Source organism: Ctenopharyngodon idella, chromosome 5 (genome assembly GCF_019924925.1).
Source record: "Ctenopharyngodon idella isolate HZGC_01 chromosome 5, HZGC01, whole genome shotgun sequence".
Lineage (NCBI taxonomy): Eukaryota > Metazoa > Chordata > Actinopteri > Cypriniformes > Xenocyprididae > Ctenopharyngodon > Ctenopharyngodon idella.
This window is the reverse complement of record NC_067224.1, coordinates 42,497,961-42,522,336: the sequence shown is the minus strand read 5'-3', so window position 1 is coordinate 42,522,336 and position 24,376 is coordinate 42,497,961. Positions and strand designations below refer to the sequence as shown.

Genomic DNA, 24,376 nt, shown 5'->3' with positions numbered 1-24,376 from the left:
TGTTGCATTATTTCTTTATTATATAAACAAATACATTCTGTATTAAAATAAAACAAAATGATTGCAAAGATTTGATTCATAAACAGATCTGTGCAAATAAAGTACAATTCACAAACCCTTTATAGTTTCTCCAGCCCATCGGTTCAAATGGATATGTATATACTTTTCATAAAAGGAAGGACAGTCTTGACGTCTTTACATCATCTCTTATAATCATTCCAGGTTTTCTGAGGAAAGAAACTACATCCATCTATTTATTCCTTTATTTACTGATGCGCAAAGTAAATCTGAAAAACCATGAAAATGTAAATCTTTACATTTGATCGTCCAGCATGAATATGAATTATTTTATTAAATGCTTGTTCACATCTTTCTGTGGGCCGATCGGCACTCAAACGGCCCTAACGAGAGAATACATTTCTATTGCATTGAATATTTCACCAAATGTGATCAATATGAATGAAAACTGTTTATGCATAATAACATCGAAGGAAGGAGGTTCTTCACCGAGCCTGTGACGTTTGGGACGAACACCTCTGGAGCACAAGCGTGTAAACAGTTGCAGTATCATGTAAAACCGTGGAGTTTGAGGTCTTGTTGATATTTAGCAGGAGAGGGAAAAATAAATATCAGTGGGAAAAAAGTCAGTCAGAAGGCAATGTGGTGATCCGCTCCACCAGACTGTGGAAAAGTGCTTCTGTAGTGTTGATGAAAATCAAACCGCTGAGACTAAACAGCCTGTTTTTTTTTTTGCATAAACTGAAATGTGATATTGTGATGTTACGCTCCTCTGGAAAACTACATCAGAAGGAACATTTCACACAAAAATGAAGATTGTCGTCATATTTCCAGCCTGAAAAATAATCAAAATAAAAGTGTTCATAATTACATTTTTTAAGCATTGCACTTGGTAAACAATTCTTATGCACTTTATGAATTTATCCAAAAACAAAAAAATCTTAGGATTTTCATTCATCTGGCTGATCAGGAAAATGAAAAGGGGGGATCAAATTTCATGTGAACAAATGAAATATTTTTTCACAGTATTTTTCACTAAACTGGTTTGGAACAACAGGAATGATCAACGCAAAACAGATCCTAAATATAGAAAATCAAAAAAGAGCTGCTCGGGATCAGCAAAAACAAACGTGATGCTGAAATTTTACAAAAATAAACTATATTATGATAAAACTTTACATTACGGTTGCATTAGTTAACTACATTAGTAAACATGAACTAACACTGAACAATACCTCTAACAGATTTGAACCCTCTGGTGCTGCTCACATGGATGACTTTATTTCAATTAAACGAATGTTCTATATTTTAGTTTTATAATGTTTTGTATTTTGGGATTTTATGGTACTAAATTATATTTATGCATCCATTTATTCAGTTTTTGAGCATAGACCTGATAATACATTTCCAGTGAAAGTTTGGTCTCTTTTTGAAGAACACACGGCAGATTATTGCTGAGAAAAAAGTGAAATTAAAGTTAGTAGTTCAAGTTTATTGTTAAGAAAAATGCACAAAGATACTATTTTTATATGAAATATATCTATTCCTAAGCATGTTTTACTCTACAACTGTGAGAAAATCAAAGCCATAAATCTAAACAAGTTGTGTTCCAAATTTGAGCTTGATATCTCAAAAAATGAGCTTTTAGTAATATTTGGTTTGGGCGCAGTACTGAACACTTCCACTAGATGAAATTCGCATCACATTCATTTCCATTTTTGACTGCAAACATGACGTGTGACTGTTCTTCTCAGGACCATTTAACCTTTTCGAATCATGTCCATGATTTTTGTGTGTTCACAAGTGCCAAAATATTTACGAAGTTTCGTAAAAATTCAGATGAAGATAAAAAAAAAAAATCTAAAAAACCAAAACGTAAAATTTTTCTGTCAAAAATGACTGAAGAGCACCAGAGGGATAAAATCTGCTGGATCTGTTAATGCAGTGTGAACATGAAAAAAAAATTAACATTAACTAAGATTAATAAATACAGTATTTTTTTGTTCATGTTAATTAATGCATTAACTAAATGAGACCTTTTTAAGAGTTACTGATAAAATAATATACAGATCCTAAACTGAGTGATGATACGTTGAAGAATCGATGTTGTCTAAGCAGTTTTAATAAATGAAGTTTATATTTCAGAGGTTTATACATTCGATAAATCTGAAGTTTGTGAATCTGTAGCCTGAATTTAGACATTTATACTTTGTGTAAATGATGAGTTTTCTCATCTGTGGCTGAATTCGTCCTGGTTCAACTGAGGACAGTAACATGAAGAGCAGATAAAGGAAACGTATTGCTCAAAATAATAATTTCTCTGCGTTCACTCATGTCTCTCCAGAGATTTTATATTGTTAGTATTGTTGAGTCTGTGCTGCGGCTGTCTGTGTCTTATGGATAGAGGATTTCTGCTGTGTTCATAATCACTAACAAAAGCATAAAAACTAGTCTCTGTCCACCTCATAATTACAAACTGGAAAAACGGAATAGTATAAAACATGACAACTATTCCCACTTGACAAAACCAGATCCGTCGTTTCATGCGGAGACTTTTGTGTGTCATACGACTGACGGAACATTTAATAACTTTTTGTATCCTGACAGTCTGTTTTTTTTTTGCATGTAAAAGAGCAGCGTGAACATCCTGTTAAACGTCTTCTCTGTGTTCCTGTTGTGTTGCTGCTTGTGTTTTGCTCCATCAGTGACGTCCAGAAGTTTTCATGGAAGAATCTGCAGTGAAATACTGTAATATAGTAACAAACGTCCTCAAAACACGCTCCGTAATGTCCAGAAGCGCGCATGTGTGTGTGTGTGTGTGTGTGTATCAGAGCGAGGTCTCGTTGGTGTGCGGTCGAGACGTCTCCTCCTCCAGAAGAGCGATGCGCTGTTTCAGCATCCGCACCTGCGTCTCGTGTCGCTCCACCATCGCCATCATCTGAGACTCCAGCTTCTTCAGTTTGTTCTGGTGTTTCTTCTTGGCTTTCTCATACGCCGCCACCAGATTACTGCACGAGACAAACACACGGCATCATTAATATCCTGCTTGAGCTGAGAAACTACGACTGAAACTGCACTGATAGTGTTTGTTTATCTGCAGGGACTGTTTATTAAGAGATTTAGTTCCTGTCCCTATGAAGCCCCGCCTTCTGAAAAGCACCATGTGCTCTGATTGGTCGACTGGAGCAGTGTGTTGTGATTGGTGTTTGGGAAATGTCCCGCCCCTTACCATAACTGCCATTTTCAACACTACTGACTAACTCAACCAGGCCCCGCCCCTTTATTCTGCGTATTAATTATTTAAATGAGGAATATTGTGAAGAAAACTCAAGATGGAGGCGTTTCAGAAACACTGACACTGAAGAATTAAAACTATTATACATTGTTTTCAGTTTATTGAAATAAAGCTGAAATAAAATAAAATATAAATTTTATATTTTTACGTTTTTAGTAGATGAAAAACAAACAAAAAAAAAAAAAAATGAAAATGAGAAACTGCTTTGGCAACTAACTGAAATAAGTTGATGTATTAAAATTACAAAAAATGAAAAAAAAAGTTAAAAATATAAATAAAATTAATGAAAATGACAAAAAGAACAAAAAAAAAAAAATTAAATGAAAAAAAAAAATGTAAACGAAAATGAGAAATTGGCAACAAACTGAAATAAGCTGAAGTACTAAAATTATAATTATTAAAATATAAATAAAATTACTATAACTAAAACACTTATATAACACATAAAAGCTAATTAGAACTTAAAAAAAATGACAAAAGTCCAAACATTGCTTTGTCAACTAACTAAAATGACTAATAAAAATTAGAAACTAATAAAAATGACAAAAGCACATAACAAAAAAACAAATATTAGACAATCTAAAACTTAAAAAACTACATGAAAATTACATGAAACTCAGAAATTAATTTGAAATACTAAAATCACCGAAACTAAAACTTAAATTACAAAAAATTAAAGCTAAATAGAACTATAAAAATGAATAAAAATGACAAAAGCATATAGAATAAAATATAAATATTAGACAAAAACTTAAAAAATGAGAAAGTACTAAAATGACAAACTAAAATAAAAATAAATAGTAAATATAAATGAATGAATGAATGAATAAAAATGACAAACGCACATAACAAAATTGCTTAAACAAACTAAAATTAAACTGAAAACATAAAAATCAAAGCTAATTCAAAATATGAATACATACTATAATAGTATAAAAACCAGACTAAAAGAGCTCTGGTAAACACACACAGATCTATTCAGCATGAAGAGACTGACATTAGAGTCTGCTGACTGTCATTGGCCTGTATTCAAACACACACGCTGCAGTGACCAGCAGGGGGCGTCGCTCGGCAGAACATGGAGGATATGATGAGAGAACATCTACAGCTTCTGGAGCCAATCCACTGAATTATGTCATAATAACTAATGATATTTCTTCAAATCAAGTCAAACATTTGAGCTGCTTTGAGCTTGTGTGTGTGTGTGTGTGTGTGTGTGTGTGTGTGTGTGTGTGTGTGTGTGTGTGTGTTATACCTGTTGGCTCGTTTTAGGTCGTTAACGAACTCCGCAGACTGCTGATGACGGACTTCACTGCTCTTCGTGAGTCTTTCTAACGCAGCGACCAACTCCTGAACACGACCCTTCAGCTTCTTCTCTCTGTAACACACACACACACACACACACACACACACACACACACACACACACACACGTCACATGATGACTTAAACACACATTTCATGTGTCTAGTTCACAAAACAAAGTGAGGTGAACATGCAGAGCTGCAGTTCTTAATTTCGTCACCATCACTTGTGAGCGCCAGTGCTGTTCTTGTTAACTATTAAAGTTACTATTAAAACTATTAAATAATGCTGATATTTTTGTTTAGTTTGTTCCTCTGAATAAAACAGAGCTGTTTTCTCCCTTCATATTCTCACTATATCAGACTATATGAGCCATAAAAGACTGATGCATCAAATATGATACTCATGTCAGGCTGTACAGGGTTAAATGAGTAAATGTAATTATGACCTCCTGAGGGCGCCGGTGAGCTCCGCCGCGAGGTCGCTGTCGCTCAGACTCCTCAGATCAGACAGACTGATTGCTGGAGAATCTCCAGAGTCCTGCAGACACACACACACACACACACACACACACACACACACACACACAGTCAATCACATATTACAGGTTCACATGTCTGTTTTTCTCATTTCCCCAAAATGCACGTTTGAAATCAGAGACTCTGATGTTTCTTTCAGGGCTTAAAACTTCCTCTCCACATCCAAAGAGATTAATTATTTAAACTAAACATCAAAAACAGTTCAATCAGAACTCAGCATGTTGATGACATCACAACCATGAGACAGCCAATCACAATTCACTGTTCAGCCAAATATTTATGATGGACAGTTTCATGGCAATCAAGTTTTATGCAAAACATGTTATTTGCGTATTTAACAGTTAGTGAACTGACAAAACTGCTTATGTTGCTCTTTTGAAAGTTGCGTTATACACTGCATTCAAGGTTTACATTTACATTTAACAATTATAATGCATAAATGTAAATGCAACTATCACAATAATTACCAAAAAACAACAACTGAATCATATCTGGTGCCTATGAATAAAAGAGTATACAGGAGAGCACTGCGCAAGCAAAACCAAGGTCACGGGTTTGATGAGGCATTCTGGGATCTGCAGCGACTGTAAGTGAACATCGCGTGTGAGACACAGCAGCTGAACCCGCTCGCACACCCACAGACGGAGCGAGAGAAGAAAAGAGCAGAGGAATCGATCGGAAGAGAGGCGGAGGTGAAGGAGAGCAAAGATACTAGTTAAAAATTCACACCAGCTGCTGCTGGAGAGGAACACAGACAGACAGACAGACACAGAGAGACAGACAGACAAACATACAGACAGACAGACAAACATACAGACAGACAGACAGACAGACAGAGACAGACAAACATACAGGCAAACATACAGACAGACAGACAGACAAACAGACAGAGAGACAGACAAACATACAGACAAACATACAGACAGACAAACAGACAGACACAGAGAGACAGACAGACAAACATAGACAAACATACAGACAGACACAGACAGACAGACAGAGACAGACAAACATACAGACACACAGAGAGAGAGACAGACAGACAGACAAACATACAGACAAACATACAGACACAGAGAGAGAGAGAGACATACAGACAGACAGACAGACAGACAGACAGACACAGACATAGACAAACATACAGAGAGAGATAGACAGACAGACAAACATACAGACAAACATACAGACAGACACACACACAGAGACAAACAAACAAACAGACAGACATACAGACACAGAGAGAGAGACAAACAGACAGACAGAGAGACAGACAAACATACAGACAAACAGACAGACAGACAGACACAGAGAGACAGACGAACATGCAGACAAACAGACAAACATACAAACATACAGACACAGAGAGAGAGACATACAGACAGACAGACAGACATAGACAAACATACAGAGAGAGATAGACAGAGAGACAGACAGACAAACATACAGAGAGAGACAGACAGACAGACACACACAGAGACAAACAAACATACAGACAGACAGACAGACACAGAGAGAGATAGACAGACAAACATACAGACAGACAGACAAACATACAGACAGACACAGAGAGAGACAGACAGACAGACACAGACAAACACACAGACAGACAGACATACAGACATACATACACAGAGAGAGAGAGACAGAGACAGACAAACACACAGACAAACATACAGACAGACAGACATACATAGACAGACAAACATACAGACACACACACACACACACAGACATACAGACAAACATACAGACACACACACACACACACACACACACAGACATACAGACAGGTACAGTGTGTTTGGAGGACAGACTGTCTCACTGCTGATTAATGCCATCAACGACGAAGCATGCATGGATTATAAAACCACACAGACTCAATCAATCAATCAATCAATCAATCAATTTAGAGCAACTAAATGTAAGCAGTGTTATACTGTGACTCTGTGACCTCAAACCTGCAGCCAAACATCACAAAATCTTTGTTTCCTTCAATATATATTTCATAGTAATGACATTTTATGCAAATCATGTTATTTGTATATTTAACAATTAGTAGAACTAATACAGGTGTGTCAGTAGCTATGTTTCCTTCCATCTATTTTTATGCACATTTTGGGATGCTGGATGGGAATGGCAAGATGTGCATAAATTATAAAAAATCTGCATAAGTGTTTATGCGCTCAATTGAGGCAATGGAAATCTCTTGATGTGCAACAAAAGATTTTACCTCGGCAGAGGCTGTGATTGGATAACTGGACTAACCAGCTGACCAATCGCATCACAGCATATCAAATGTTGGTTTGGTGGTTCTTAAACACCTGAACCAAAGTCTGTCATCAGAATGATTGGGTTTAATTCCAAATCTGACCGTATGTTGTGCTGTGCGTCATTTACTGTCGTTTACCTTCCCGCTCTTGTCTTTTCCTCCAGCGCTGCTGCCGGTGGAGTTGAGCGAGCGGCGTCTCTGTTCCTGATGCTCCTCCACCTCAGACTTCAGGTGCTCGATGTGCACCAGGTACGCCTGTTCCTGAGCCTCACGCGTGCTCAGCTTCAGCTCCAGCGCTTTCTTCTCCTTCTCCAGCAGGTACAGCTGAGCCTTCAGCTCCGCCATCTCCTCCTGAACATACGGAGAGAAAATCTGCGTTCAGAGCTTCTGAAAGTAATCATCTCATCATCTCACAGACCTTCATATGCAGAACCCATCCTGACACGTCAAATCACAGCAGAAAACATCTCACCACTCCGACACGGCTCACAAACACACACTCATCAACACTGAAGCTGTCGGACCGTGTCTGATGCCGGAGAAGTTCACATGATTATCTATATTAACATGAGAAAAACTCTACAGCAGCGATTCCAAACGGGGCTTTGTGAGTTGATGAAACACTAATAATTATTTAATAAAAATGGAAAACTAAATAATTAAAAAATAGTAACAAATATGAAATATTATAAAAACATGAAAAATATGAATATTATTTTTAAACAAAAGCAAAATCATTTTAAAATAATCCAAATAAAACACTTAATAAAAGCATGAATATGAAAAAATATAATTATATTTTTAACAAAAGTAAAATAAATAATTTTAACATTTACTAAAATATGAATTATACAAATATGAAAAATACAAATAATATTTTTTAAATAAAATTTAAAAATTATTTTAAAATAATACAACTAAAACACTAAAATATGGCATTTTATTTGAAATAAAAATAAAAGAATTTAAAAATAAAACACTTATGAAAAATGAATACTTTTAATAACATAAAAATAAAAAAATGAAATGCTTCCTAAAAATGAAATATAATTCAATTAAAAAGAAAATAATTTTAATTAATAAATAAATAAAAACAAATAAAAATAAAACAGTAAAAATATGAACATTATTATTTATTTTTTACAACAAAAGTAAATTATTTTAAATGATAAAAAACATTTTAAAAAGTTTCAAAATAAAACATTTACAAAAATAAGAAATATGATCAAAATATCAATGATATTGAAAAAGGATGAAATATTTTATTTGAAATAAATTAAAACAAAACTAATTTAAACATAAAACACTGAAATATATGAAACATCATGAAAACATTAAAAATATGAATATTTTTAATAACATTAAAATCAGTCAATATAAAAAAATAAAATGCTTACTAATTATAAAATATAAATAAATTAAACGTGAAAGTAAATAATTTAAAAAATGAAATATTTTATTTGTTTACATGCATGTCATGTGACCATTAACTGACATGACAGAACAGTGAACATGGGAATGTGTTGATGATAATTTATTAAAATTCAGCTGAAAAGTTTGGGAATCCCAGACAGAGACACTGCAAAAGTATTTGAATTTTAGAAGTCAAAGTTGCTACTATATTTGTATCAAACAGTGAACCTCTGGAGCTCATTTATTCATTCAGTATTTCACACTGATCTGGTGTGTGTGTGTCTGCCTGTAGAAATGTCAGCTGACAGAGCCGTTCATATCGACATCATCTCTCATCATGTCTGAACTGATCTCACGACTCTCATTTCAGACGCACGCTGCTGCCAAAGCTGAAGGTCACTGACAGATAAAACCAGAAGAAACAGTGTTCTGATGGAGAACAACAGCAGAACAAACCAGGAAACTGAGAGTCAAACATGGTGAAACTGCTTGATCTGCTGTAGCTTCCGTAAAGACTCATGGGATTCACCTGTAAACATCAGTTATAGTGCGGTGGTGTGTTTACCTTCATGGCCATGAGCTCCTGCATGAGCACAGCGTTCTCCAGGTCGAGTCTCTGCGAGTCGCCGCGAGGTTTGACGTCGTAGCTGAGCGGGTCGATGTGGACGCTCTCCAGCTCCAGCATGGTCAGTTTGACGGCCGCCCGGTCGTTCTTCAGCTGCTGGACGTAGTCCTTCAACCGCTGCTCGTCGTCTTTGGAGAAATCAGTGTCACAGCTGCTGGCCGTCGAGCTGGTGGTGCTGCAAACACACACACACTCTCATTTTTAATGAGAAAAATAATTATTAATTATTATAATAAATATCTATCATCATTTTAATAACAATAATATGGATTAATATTTTTAATTATTTTTTATGTTTTATAATGATCCTCCAGCCTCCAGCCAGTCTTCACACGGTCACAATGAAGCGTGAAAACGGCTCCAAATGATTCTCCCAATTCTCCGACCCTCAATTAGTGAGGTCCCTAATTACAATGACAATCCCAATTACCTCCATCTGCATGGAAACACTCCTGACACACACACACACACTCAGCTCTGTCAGTCATTATAAACCCTGATCTGCACGTCTCGTTTGCTCCTCGTGGATCTCAGCCAGAACACATCAGATATTCATAATCATTTAAACACTTCAGTGAACAAGACAAGATTACTGCAATAAAACAATGAAAGCCGGACGCTGAACACCTGAATAAGAGAAGAACAGTGTTATCATAAAGCAACTCCAGCTGGTTTAGCAGGACTGTTTTCAGGAGAAACACAGAAGATCAGTCCATTTCTCTTCATCTGTCAGCAGCTCAGAGCTCTGGATGAAGAACTCTGAATGGAGGATTGAGGGGAAAAATCAATGTCTGGATATTGGAGAAGCTGCAGTGAGTCTGAAATCCCATCCGTTCCCTGCAGGACAACAGATGAAGCCTCAATGTTCCGGAAAAACAAACGGATCAGAACAGTTCAGATTCACTGATACTGCTGACATGAGGATCGACTGATGTATAAGAGCTTTATTATTAGCTCAAATAAATAAATATTTTACATGTAATTTTTATTATTTATTTTTTACTTTATATATATATATATATATATATATATATATATATATATATATATATATATATATATATACACACACACATATATATACACAGTCAAACCATAAATTATTCAGACATTTTTGATATATTTGTACTAGTGGGTTCAGGACACTATAGTTCATTTATGTAAGTGAGGATAGCAAAATGAAGTAAACTGAAATAATTCAACTCTTCATACAGTAAAATTAATAAAAATTTGGAACCAAAAATTATTTGACACTTTGACCTGACCATGTTTTGCTTAAGTGTTATCTGACATAATTAAGATTAATATTTTCTGACACAGTTTAACTCTGAGATCTTGTCATATTTTATTACCATTTTTTAAACTATAGTGAATAAACTGTATTAATGAATGAAATGTTCAAGGTGTCTGAATACATTTTGGTTTGACTGTGTATATATATATCTAAAAAAAATCTAAAATGCACCTAAAAATCCAATTTAAAACTTAAGAGAAAAAAAATAAATAAAAGCTTTACTATTACATAAATGCAATAAAACTAGAGATGCACCGATATTAAATTTCTCTGCCGATACAGATAGCCGATTATTCAGAATGATATCGGCTGATGCCGATAGTTTGGTTTTTCTTAAGGAAAAAAACCAAAATCTCTCCCAAATAATGTTGCAAACTATACAGGGAACCTCTCATTTGGTACACTACAATATTAGAGGTTACAACAGCAGAGGTATTGTATTCAGCTGCTGTTTATTTTCACATATAATAATTACACTCAAATAAAAACTGAAATGTTTGTATAAAAGTATCACATAAGGTAGTTTTCATAAGCATTTGTTGTCTTCATGAGCTCCTCTCTAGTGTTTTTATATGTCGATAGCTAAGGAACTGTGAACATTGGAAAACATTCTTGAGGTAAATGATGTGACATATTGCTCACAAGCTGTTTTATTGACGTCTTTCCGCGGTTGAAGCACAAATAAAGTGATTTCATGAGACGTGATACATTCTGGTAAGTTGTACTATATCTTTCAACATACCTTTGATGTTCATGCATGTTTTTCGAGAGATAACTTGTGTTGAAGAGGAAGAAAAGACTCGCGCTCCGAGCTGCCGCCTGAGCTGAGGCGTTACAGCGATCTGACACGTCACGTTTAAGAGCGTCAAAACACCATTTATTGTTTGAATTTCATGATGAAATGGACAGAATTTGAAAACTGAAACTTTTGTTATTATCAGAAGTAATAAAGCACAAATCTTTTTGCGATTATTGGATGGGAGGCGCTACAAATAATATTTGATGTAGCAAAAAATAAAAATAAAAACGCAGACCTGGCTTGAACTACGGGTGATTCATAGGGTCAAAAAGAGCCTGCTTTAATGTCACTATTTTTAAACTGTTAATGCGTTAAAATTCAACACAAGAGTGATTTTCTTCACACACAGTATGAGTTGCAGTCTGACACGTTTTTCCACACCCTTTTGATTGACAGGATATAATCGGCCCTGACCATCAGCAGTTTTTAAACAATCGGCCGATGGCTGATAGTGATAATAGCCTTTATTGGCCGATACAGATTGTTGGCTGATCATCACACACACACACACACACACACACACACACACACACACACACACACACACACACTGATCATGTCAGAATCGTCATCTCAACATCAACACGTCCTTTATTAATCCAGAGGATATCAGATCGTCAGCTTTACATTTGACATTATATATAACAGTGCTTTGCATCTGCATACATTGACAGCATTTTCTTCTAGAGCTGCTGTGCAGCCAAAATTATATACCAGTTATCAATGTAAAGCTGCTTTGACACAATCTGCATTGTAAAAAGCGCTATATAAATAAAGGTGACTTGACTTTAACAGCTTCTTCTGCATTAAATCAATTCAACTGCACTTTCACAATGACCAACACACCACTAATGTATATTAATAACAAAAAATAAAAAATACTGAAAAATTGGCATTTTTTTTATATTTAACTTCATCTTTCACAGAATGAAAAAGTCAGTCATAAACTATTTTAATTTTATAAGTAAAAATCTATTATTTTTAAAACTATTTTTATAGTACATTATAGTATAGTACATTTTAATGATTATTTTAATAAGAGTATGTATTATCATTAATTATTTTTATAATAAATATAATTATTTTAATAATACAAGTAATTACTACTTAGTTACAATGTTTAAAATTATTTTATTAACAATAAGAGGAATTAAGATTGTTAATTTTTATAATAAATGTTTAAAATTATTTTAATAATAGTAATTATTATTATTATAAATGCTAATGATGGTTGTTAATGATGTTATTATTATTATTATTATTATTATAAATGTTAAATAATTACATTAATAACAATAAGAGAAACTTAATTAATGTTACCAAAAATGTTTAAAATTATTTTAACAATAAGAGAAATTATTAATAATGATTGTTTTAGTACATTTATACAATTGGTTTTAATAAGAGTAATTATGATTATTAATTTTTTTAATAAATAGTTTAAATCATTTAAATAATATTTACAATATTCATTTTTACAATACATTTTTATAACTATTTTATAACAATAATAGTAATTAATCTATCCCTGTAAGAAACCGTGATCTGCATCTCACTTTATGGCTGAAATCCTCCTCTGACGCAGTGAATCTAAATTAGGGCTCATGGGAAACTGCACACACACACACACACACACACACACGCGCACACACACACACAAGCTCAGATGAGAGTGTGTTGTCATGGGCAACCACTGGACCAGAACCACGTACAGACCGTCAGAGAGATGAAAACTAACCTGCAGAATTACACACTCACAGCCCCTTCAGTCCATGACGGTTTTCCTTCAGGTCTTTCAGCTTCCAATCAAAAGCATTTTAACGCACGTCTCTATCTTTGGAGGTGAAGCCGCTCTCACCTGGTGTGGCTGTTGGACGACAGACTCTCCCAGGGTTGGACGCTGCAGCCGGTCACCGCGAACGCAGCGCCGCAGCTGCCGTCCAGCCGGGTCAGGAGGTCTTTGGCCGCGTTCTCCGCCGTCTTCCTGCTGTCGTGAGCTTTCTTCAGGATCTGAGTGATGCTCTCTTCTCCCGCCTGCTCTCCTGCCGTCAGACACACACATCATCGTGAAAACACTGGACAGAATGATCAGCATATTGATGATTTCACTATAAATAAATCACTATTCTACAGTAAAACCATGGCGGCGTTAGCACTACTGGAGCGCATAATCAGATCCACACACAAACGGAGTAGGAAATTCTGTGCAATTCTACAGAGTGGATGTAAATATGGTAAAATATGTTAATCAGAGCTGAAAACAAAAGGAAAAATAATCAAACAGACAAAGATAATATTTATAAATTAAATACTGAGATGAACCTGCAGGAACAGATTATGCTAAATTCACATTGTATAAGTGAATAATTTATTTTTAATTTCTCCATCATCATCATCAGCGGCGGTGTGGATGTGTTCAGATGTTCAGTGTGCGGAGAGAAACTAATTACACTAATAACTCACAATCAGTTAATGAAGCAGTGGAGAACGAGCGTTTTAAATGACGCTCAAACCTCATGAGGATGAAGTCGAGTCAGATTTAATTCTATAGTGTTTTATTCAATGCAGATTGATTCAAAGCAGCACCGCAGAAATAAACAGGAAATTAAGAGCGCTAGAGTAGCAAATTCATCAGATATGAAGCAGGACGAATAAAGTTTTTGAATTCTAGTTTAGAAAGGTTTCTGTGTTTGGTTATATAGTGCCCGATGATTTCAGCAATGTGGAAAATGAAGAGTGAATCATGGGATGCAGTCATAATGGGAATTTACAGTATAACATGGAATGTCAAGGAATTGTGGATGAATAAATCAAAGGTAGCCACATGGATTAGTGTCTGAGTATTAAACTGCAAAAAGACTATTTAAATATGAAGTCTGCATGTTCTGCGTGTCTCTGTGACAGAAATATATTACTAATGTACAGTAGAATGTACCTCTCGAAGTAAAAATAATGATAATATTAATATAATAATATATAATATGTGACCCTGCACCACAAAACCAGTCATAAGGGTCATTTTTTTAAAATTGAGATTTATACATCATCTGAAAGCTGAATAAATAATCTTTCCATTGATGTATGGTTTGTTAGGATTGGACAATATTTGTCCGAGATACAACTATTTGAAAATCTGGAATCTGAGGGTGCAAAAAAAATCAAAATATTGAGAAAATCGCCTTTAAAGTTGTCCAAATGAAGTCCTTAGCAATGCATATCCACTCACAAAAATACATTTTTAATATATTTACGGCAGGAAATTTACAAAATATCTTCATGAAACATGATCTTTACTTAATAACCTAATGATTTTGGGCATAAAAGAAAAATCGATCATTTTGACCCATACAATGTATTGTTGGCTGTTGCAATTTATATAATATAATATAATATAATATAATATAATATAATATAATATTATAATTAAAATGTTATTTGCTAAAAAATATAAGGAATTGTTACATTTTCATTTGATTAATCTTTAATAAATCCAATTAAATTTTGTATGTTTTTGATTACCACCGTTTGTGATAATAAATTTGTTTTAAATCATAAACCTAGAAAAATTAAAGGTGCAGTATGTAGGATTTCTGTCCGCTAGAGGCCGCTAGAGGCCTATTCAAAACAAAGGCGTAGCTTGATGACGCCAGGTTTGAGCGCGGAATCTTGGGACATGTGGTCTTCACCTCAACGGACGGTGCAAAAGAATCGGGATAGGACTCGGGCAGAAATCATGTTCATGGATGCGATTATTAACGTTACTGTAGTCTGAAGCAGAGCAGGACCGAGTGTTGTGGGAGCTGAACGAGGAGCTGGAGCGATTGCGCAACACACGCCTCACGAGCAGCGGGACTTTTATTATGCCACAGTCGCCGGCGCCGCTTCCGCTTTTCCGGTCATGAGTATGAGGTAACACAGCTCTGTTTATCATGTTAGATACATTTGAGTGTGTTGAAAATGATGTTATAACGTTACTCTGTGCGTTCGCTCGGCGGCTGCTGTGAGACACTGTTACACACTGCAGTAAGATAGATCGATTTTACAATATCATATTAAATGCTGGATGGCTTGTGTTGATAAATGACATGCGATTAATTTTAAAACGTATTGTATGATGGAGAAAATGCTGTATTACTGTTACTAAAAATAAAGCTGCATCTGATTATGCTATGTTAGCTACTTGACAAAATAGTGTTTTTCTCTGAGGCATGGTAAAGCATGGTACTCGCAAAAATCAAGAAAATTACATTTAAACAGTAAGACTAAATGTGTTGAGCTATATAACAATAATTAGTTTTCTGTCTATAAATATATCAAAACAGTTGTTGCCTTGTCTATTAAAACGTGTAAATATTAAAGCATCTTTGGTGTTTCCATGGTTTCTACAAAATAAAACCGGAAACTGAGGGTAACGCGAGTATGACGCAATTGACAGGCGACTCCTCACACGTCCCGGAGCCTTGGTTAAAATTGCAATTTTCTCACGATTTACAAATAGTTGCAAACATTTGGGATATTGTAAGTACTCAAGTGAACAAAATATAAAACACTGGCCTAGTGGTTTTTGGATATTTTACTGCAAAAATCTTACATATTGCACCTTTAAAACAGACAACAGAGAATTTCTGGAAAAATAAAGCATGGCCGTATTAATTTAAAAATGTTAACACATCATTAAGTTGTTAAAGTCTTATGAATTCAACTGATTAGACATACTTTTTGATTATTAAAATGTAGTTAAAACATTAAAACAGAATCCAGAGAAAAAATATATATACAGGTGCTGGTCATATAATTAGAATATCATCAAAAAGTTGATTTATTTCACTAATTCCATTCAAAAAGTGAAACTTGTATATTATATTCATTCATTACACACAGACTGATATATTTCAAATGTTTCTTTCTTTTAATTTTGATGATTATAACTGACAACTAAGGAAAATCCCAAATTCAGTATCTCAGAAAATTAGAATATTACTTAAGACCAATACAAAGAAAGGATTTTTAGAAATCTTGGCCAACTGAAAAGTATGAACATGAAAAGTATGAGCATGTACAGCACTCAATACTTAGTTGGGGCTCCTTTTGCCTGAAGTACTGCAGCAATGCGGCGTGGCATGAAGTCGATCAGTCTGTGGCACTGCTCAGGTGTTATAAGAGCCCAGGTTGCTCTGATAGTGGCCTTCAGCTCTTCTGCATTGTTGAGTCTGGCATATCGCATCTTCCTCTTCACAATACCCCATAGATTTTCTATGGGGTTAAGGTCAGGCGAGTTTGCTGGCCAATTAAGAACAGGGATACCATGGTCCTTAAACCAGGTACTGGTAGCTTTGGCACTGTGTGCAGGTGCCAAGTCCTGTTGGAAAATGAAATCTGCATCTCCATAAAGTTGGTCAGCAGCAGGAAGCATAAAGTGCTCTAAAACTTCCTGGTATACGGCTGCGTTGACCTTGGACCTTAGAAAACACAGTGGACCAACACCAGCAGATGACATGGCACCCCAAACCATCACTGACTGTGGAAACTTTACACTGGACCTCAAGCAACGTGGATTGTGTGCCTCTCCTCTCTTCCTCCAGACTCTGGGACCCTGATTTGCAAAATTTACTTTCATCAGAGAACATAACTTTGGACCACTCAGCAGCAGTCCAGTCCTTTTTGTCTTTAGCCAAGGCGAGACGCTTCTGACGCTGTCTGTTGTTCAAGAGTGGCTTGACACAAGGAATGCGACAGCTGAAACCCATGTCTTGCATACGTCTGTGCGTAGTGGTTCTTGAAGCACTGACTCCAGCTGCAGTCCGCTCTTTGTGAATCTCCCCCACATTTTTGAATGGGTTTTGTTTCACAATCCTCTCCAGAGTGCGGTTATCCCTATTGCTTATACACTTTTTTCTACCACATCTTTTCCTTCCCTTCGCCTCTCTATTAATGTGCTTGGACAGCTTGAACAGCCAGCCTCTTTTGCAGTGACCTTTTGTGTCTTGCCCTCCTTGTGCAAGGTGTCAATGGTCGTCTTTTGGACAACTGTCAAGTCAGCAGTCTTCCCCATGATTGTGTAGCCTACAGAACTAGACTGAGAGACCATTTAAAGGCCTTTGCAGGTGTTTTGAGTTAATTAGCTGATTAGAGTGTGGCACCAGGTGTCTTCAATATTGAACCTTTTCACAATATTCTAATTTTCTGAGATACTGAATTTGGGATTTTCCTTAGTTGTCAGTTATAATCATCAAAATTAAAAGAAATAAACATTTGAAATATATCAGTCTGTGTTTAATGAATGAATATAATATACAAGTTTCACTTTTTGAATGGAATTAGTGAAATAAATCAACTTTTTGATGATATTCTAATTATATGACCAGCACCTGTATATTTGGGTAAAAATATTTGGGTAAAAAATAAAAAAGAATTTCTGAAAAAACAAACAAAAAACATTTCATAGGTCTTATAAATTCAGTTAATTAAATAATTTTTAAAGGCCCACTGAAGTGCCTTGGAACGCGCAGCTTTATTCACTGTGTTGACGTAATTTCGAATAAAACAGGAAAACAGGGCAGGATATATCTAGAAGCTCCTCCTCTTTTTTCAAAATAGCCAATAGCGCTTCGCCTAGATCACAGTTCGGCCAGAGCTGTTGAGCTCATAAAACCTAAGTTTCCTCATAATCTCTAACCATTTTTTCTCCATGTTTCTTTAAAATACAGCATTGTTTGTAGAATTCAAATGTGTCTGTAGAATTTGTAGAGTTTGAAGAATTCTGAAGGCCTGTTTGAGGGTTTTAGTTATCAGGTTATAATTAGGTTAAGGGTAGGTTGAAGCTGAAGGTAAACTTCGTTTTTTTACGCGCACAGTTGAACGCACAGCCTTGGAAAGTATACTTCATTTGACTTGTACGCGTACACAGGGCACGGTTGCCACCTTGTGGATAAACTAATTATTGCAAAAAAATGTGAAACCGGTTACAAAAATCCGCCGGTGTGTGTGTGATCTCTTACCCACAGCACTGACTCCAGCCGCTCTGAACTGACCCAAGACCAGACCCTGTTCACTCTCGGCCAGCGCCAGCAGCAGCTCATACGCCTCGATACACTGCTCACTGTAACACACACACACACACACACACTGTCATGAAAACACACATCCGGAGGAATGTGGAGGCCAGCGCGGATCCTTCATCAGGTCCTGAAACGCTGTGGAAAATATTTAACAGGAGACAAAAGCAACAAACAGGCCCAGACGTGAAGCGACCGCTGGAATGCGTTTGTTTCATCGGCCTCAGATTCTAAACCAACCACAGGTACAAATAAACAAGAACTAACCTACAGAGGTCATGTGAGTTTGACTGTATGACGTTCCTGAGATTTAAATGAAAATAACTTTATTTTCTAGTTGTTGAGTTGTTTCATGTTGACTTTCCCTGCAGTTATTTGTCTTCTTTTGTAAATACTGTCGTAAGAGAAGCAGTGACATGCATCACATAATCGTGTTTATGGTGTTGATCTGCTCAAGTGTGTGTGTGTGTGTGTTCTGAAAGCCGTCAGTGTGATTAATCGTGGTGTTTTATGCTCTCGGCGCCGTCTCCGTCTTTATGAGGGTTTGACTGGCCTCGTCCTCCTCGTGTAATGACAGTCAATCTCAGCGCTCAGATGACATCACCGTCACAGGGGACGAAATTCAATCAAACCCTCGACCTCCTGCTGCAAAACCATGTGATCAACACACCCAATACAAGAGCTTCTGGATTAACCACCGCTGCGAACACAATAATGTTTACAGACAATATTCACAGTATAAAATAAAAATTTGGTATCATTGTTTTTTTTTAGCAAAAATACAGTAAAAACAGTGAAATATTATTACAATGTAAATCAGCTGTTTTCTATGTGAATATATAGTAAAGTGTAATTTATTCCTGTGAATTTTCAGCATCATTACTCCAGTCTTCAGTGTCACATGATCCTTCAGAAATCATTCTGATATGATGATTTGCTGCTCAAGATATCTAATATTTAAGTCTAATTCATCAGGAATTGAGTGGATGGTGAAAAGTGGGAAAAATAAAGCAGAATAATCTGCATCTCTTCCTTTAACATCATTTTAGGGATTGAATCGCTTCAGCATGAATACAAATGAGCCCTGCGTGTGTGTGTGTGTGTGTGTGTGTGTGTGTGTGTGTGTGTACCTGTACTGCAGGGCCAGTCTGAGCGCGGTGGCGTTGGACTCATATTTGCCCACCAGCATACTCATCCGCTCCGCGTTACTCTTACACTCCTCCAGTGTGATGGTCAACAAATCATTCTGAGACTTCAGGTGCTCGATGCGACTGAGACACAAACAACGAGAAACACATTCAGATAAATGCAGCTGCGCTCCGATTCACAGGCAGTGCTCCCTGCTCCCTACACAATCTGAAGATGTTCACTTCAGCTGACAAAACTCATTCAACCTCAGCAAACACAGACAACACTCAAGCTGCACAGATTTGGGATTATTTTAGTGTTATCTACATACTACTATAGTATCTATTAATATTTTGAATATATATATTTTTTAATTTCTATTTAATTTTTAGTAATTTTGCTATGTGCTTTTGTCATTTTTATGTTTTATTTTTATATTTAGCTTATATATATACTTCACCTTAAATGAAAAATGTTTTTTATGTGTAAGTTTTAGTAATTTTGTTTTGCACTTTTTAAATTTCATTAGTTTTTGTCTATTTAGCTTATTTATTTTTAAGTTTGAGTTTTAGCAATTTTAGTACTTCAACTTATTTAATTTAGTTTTTTTTTACATTTAAATTTTAGTAATTTTGTTATATACTTTTGTTATTTATATCAGTTTTTATTTTTTAATATTTCTATTTCTCTTTTTTTGTTTTAGTAAATTTAGACAAAAAACAAAATTAAATACTATATATATAATAAAAAAAATATTTAAACAGAATGTATTTTATTTTAAATGATAAATTATTAAAATAGCTAAACTTTCATGTAATACTAAGGTGGTTTATATTTACTTCAATTTATGTTTAAGTTTTAGTATTTTGCTATATGGCTTTGTCATTTTTATAATTTTTTTGTTTTATTTTTATATTAATATCTAACTTATTTTTATTTCAGTTGGTGTTTTAGTCATTTTAGTACTTCAACTTAAATAAGTTTAGGTTTTTCATGTGTAAGTTTTAGTAATTTTGTTATGTACTCTTTATATTTTATTAGTTTTTTAATATTTCTATTTAGCTTATTTATTTTTCAGTTTGAGTTTTAGTAATTTTAGTACTTCAACTTCAACTTACTTTATTCAATTTAGGTTTTTTACATTTAAATTTCAGTAATTATATGTACTTTTTTATTTTTAATATTTCTATTTAGCTTATTTATTTTATTTCAGTATAAGTTTTAGTAATTTTAGACAAAAACAAAAATTAAGTAAAATTAAATAAAGTTACGTCATCTACAATGAACAAAAATTATTTTTTAATAGTTTTGGTTACTAATAACAACACTAGTATGACATACAACAATGTTTTATATATATACACACACACACACACACACACACACACAATAAAAACACAATATATTATTTTAAATGATAAATTATTAAATTAGCTAAACTTTAATGCAACACTAAGGTGGCTTGCAGTGACTGATGGGTAAATTTCCCTGTGCACTTGTTCCCTATGATGACACTGCAGTGCACACTCAGGACGTGGAATCACACTTAAGATGGACTTCACTTCCAGTGACTGACACGCATTGATTGATTCAATAGTACACGTGCAGCAGCAGATCTCATCTAACAGCAGCTCTTCTCTGAGCTTTTACAGGTGGTTTGTGTTTCTCTAAGTACCTGTTGAGTCTCTCCGTCTCCACTTCAAACTCTCGGATCTTGCTCTCGGAGATGGCGGATCCGTGCGAGTAGAGCGTCTGGAAGATCTCCTGGATGTTGGAGCAATCCTGAAGGGAATGAGCCAAATGTTCTGCCACATTACTGGAGACCTGCAGAGAGACGGAGAAATAACACCCAACATCACAGATCAACACTGGTGTTACGGCCCATTAAACTCTCCAGCACGGTGCTGAAACTCCTTTCACTACATAAAGTTTGAAAATCTCCCACTGACGTACACTGTAACATTCAAAATGTAACCAATGTAATGACATCATCACGACATTTGCATACGGAATAACAGCGACTGCTCTTCTTTCCTGCCTCATTTGCATGCTGAATTGCGATTGGCCTTTTCTTTCTTGACCATCAATTGCTGCGTTTGCACTGAAGATGGTGTGGCATTATGTTTTTCTGATGCAGCATCACAGTGATATCATAACATCTAACATCATCATCATCATCACAACAGATGAATAAAGTCTGAAGTGTTCGGCTGTTGGATGATCGAGCTGCTTCTGGCACGTGTGCAAGAACTGAATAATGGAATATTAAACGCTTTGGCTCTGATTATTAACTCTAGAGCCAGAGAGAGAGACAGAGGAGAAGGTGACCCGTCTGTCTCTCCCATGAGTCAGACTGTGACACTGAAACCACGTGAGCAGACAGACAGCGGAGAGAGCTCGATCTGACTGCTTCAACAGCACACTTCACATACTATTAGAGGGATGATTTACCTTCATTTTTTCTCTTGATCATACATGGCACAAAATCTCATCTCAACACATTTGATGTGACACACTTCCTAATTTTCATCTGAATATCAACAATTGGCCGCTCGCAAAGACCCGCCTCCTATAGTTACTGTTGCTATGTCCGACAAGCCATGCCGTTCTCACGCAGTGAAAAATACATCGCGGAGCAAAGAGGACACAGAGCAGGTTACGTTTGATATGAAACAAAGTCTCAAATTTTGTCATTTTTAAAGAATACAGTTTTGTGGCTCTTTAATGTGTCGTGACAGATCGCTGTAGCGCCTCAGATCAAGTGGCTCATGAACGATCATCTCTTCTTATTACTAGTTAATTTATATCATCAAATAAACATGAATGAACCACAGAAAGACGTCAGTACATATCATTTTTCAAGTACAAGTCCACCAGCGTTAATCTACTAACTCCTCTGACTGCTTTGTCGGACAAAATGGCAGATTCGGTGTTATGATTGGTTAGATCGCCTGTCAATCAAACTCCCGGGCAAAGGGCCAACTGTGAGATTTAGTCAGTCTAAACAGTTTTGAGATTAAATGATCTAATTTTTGTGTCTCCGAACTTTGTATTATGTTGAATATCAAAGGCTTCTGTTAACGAGGAATTTGTGGACACATTAATGTTTTTAGATTTGTGGAGTAAAAATACTGTTTTTAAGGAAAAAGAACATTAAACGCCTCAATTTCTAAATTCAATAATTTTTTTTTTTTTTTATATTTATTGTAACTCATGGGGTTATTATTCAATAATTGCATGAATATGACATATTTCAGACATCTTCACTATTTATTAAAACCTATAGGTTAATTGACTGAAATCATTAAATTTGAATTGAACTGTGTTGCTATTATGATATAACTTATAATTAAAATAGACAAATATTGAAGTTGCACATTATAAAGATGTCAGCTGTGACCTCATCAGCATGAGTCTGTCTGTCATCTGCCTGTCTGTCGTCTGTCTGTCATCTGTCTGTATGTCTGTATGTTCGTCTGTCTGTCTGTCTGTCTGTCTGTATGTTCGTCTGTCTGTCTGGTTGTTTGTCTGTCTGGTTGTTCGTCTGTCTGTCTGTCCATCTGTCTGTCGTCTGTCTGAATGTTCGTCTGTCTGTCTGTCTGTCTGTCTGTCTGTTCGTTCGTCTGTCTGTCGTCTGTCTGTCTGTCTGTCCGTCTGTCTGTCGTCTGTCTGGTTGTTCGTCTGTCTGTCTGTCCATCTGTCTGTCGTCTGTCTGAATGTTCGTCTGTCCGTCTGTCTGTCTGTCTGTCTGTTCGTCTGTCTGTTCGTCTGTCTGTCGTCTGCCTGTCTGTCGTCTGTCCGTCTGTCTGTCTGTCTGTCTGTCTGTCCGTCTGTCCGTCTGTCTGTCCGTCTGTTCGTCTGTCTGTTCGTCTGTCTGTCGTCTGCCTGTCTGTCGTCTGTCTGTCTGTTCGTCTGTCTGTCTGTCTGTTCGTCTGTCTGTCTGTCTGTTCGTCTGTCTGTCTGTCTGTCTGTCTGGTTGTTCGTCTGTCTGAATTTATGTATGTATGTATGTCTGTCGTTTGTCTGTCTGTCTATCTGTCACCTGTCTGTCTGTCGTTTGTCTGTCTATCTGTCTGTATGTTCGTCTGTCTGTCGTCTGTCTGTCTATCTGTCTGTCTGTCTGTCGTTTGTTTGTCGTCTGTCTGTTTGAATCTCTGTATGTCTGTTGTCTGTCTGTCTGTATGTTCGTCTGTCGTCTGTCTGTCTGTATGTTCATCTGTCTGTCTGTCTGAATCTCCGTATGTCTGTCGTCTGTCTGTCTGTCTGTATGTTCGTCTGTCTGTATGTTCGTCTGTCTGTATGTTCGTCTGTCTGTCTGTCTGTCTGAATCTCTATGTCTGTCGTCTGTCTGTCTGTCCGTCCGTCTGTCTATCTGTCTTTGTGTCTGTCTGTCTCTCACCCCGATGCTGCTGATCTCAGAGCCCAGGATGGATCTCTCTGCTGGTAGTGATTCTGATCGTGTCTTAGAAAGCTTCACTCGCTCCGCCACCTGCAACAAACAAACACATTCAAACATACTGAAGTCATGAAAATGAACATTCTGCCATCATTTACCTGTCATTCTAAACCTGTATGATTTTTTCTTTTGTAAAACACAAAAGGAGATTTTTTTAAAGAATATTCTGACTTTTACTTC

General features: G+C 36.0%; 1 protein-coding gene across 5 annotated transcripts in view; it reads right to left on the bottom strand.

The window, feature by feature from the left end:
• LOC127512727 (colorectal mutant cancer protein) overlaps positions 1 to 24,376 on the bottom strand; it is an 83,695-nt gene continuing 59,319 nt past the window's right edge. For all 5 annotated transcript variants that reach the window (XM_051893930.1, XM_051893931.1, XM_051893932.1 and 2 more), the window contains 10 exons: positions 24,140 to 24,229; positions 21,416 to 21,564; positions 19,743 to 19,883; positions 18,556 to 18,656; positions 13,416 to 13,599; positions 9,405 to 9,639; positions 7,565 to 7,777; positions 5,067 to 5,158; positions 4,569 to 4,691; positions 1 to 3,026 (listed from right to left, as the gene is read on the bottom strand). In XM_051893930.1, coding sequence (XP_051749890.1) covers positions 2,846 to 3,026; positions 4,569 to 4,691; positions 5,067 to 5,158; positions 7,565 to 7,777; positions 9,405 to 9,639; positions 13,416 to 13,599; positions 18,556 to 18,656; positions 19,743 to 19,883; positions 21,416 to 21,564; positions 24,140 to 24,229 — 1,509 coding nt within the window. In that variant the 3' untranslated portion in view covers positions 1 to 2,845. The remainder of the gene's footprint in view (positions 3,027 to 4,568; positions 4,692 to 5,066; positions 5,159 to 7,564; positions 7,778 to 9,404; positions 9,640 to 13,415; positions 13,600 to 18,555; positions 18,657 to 19,742; positions 19,884 to 21,415; positions 21,565 to 24,139; positions 24,230 to 24,376) is intronic.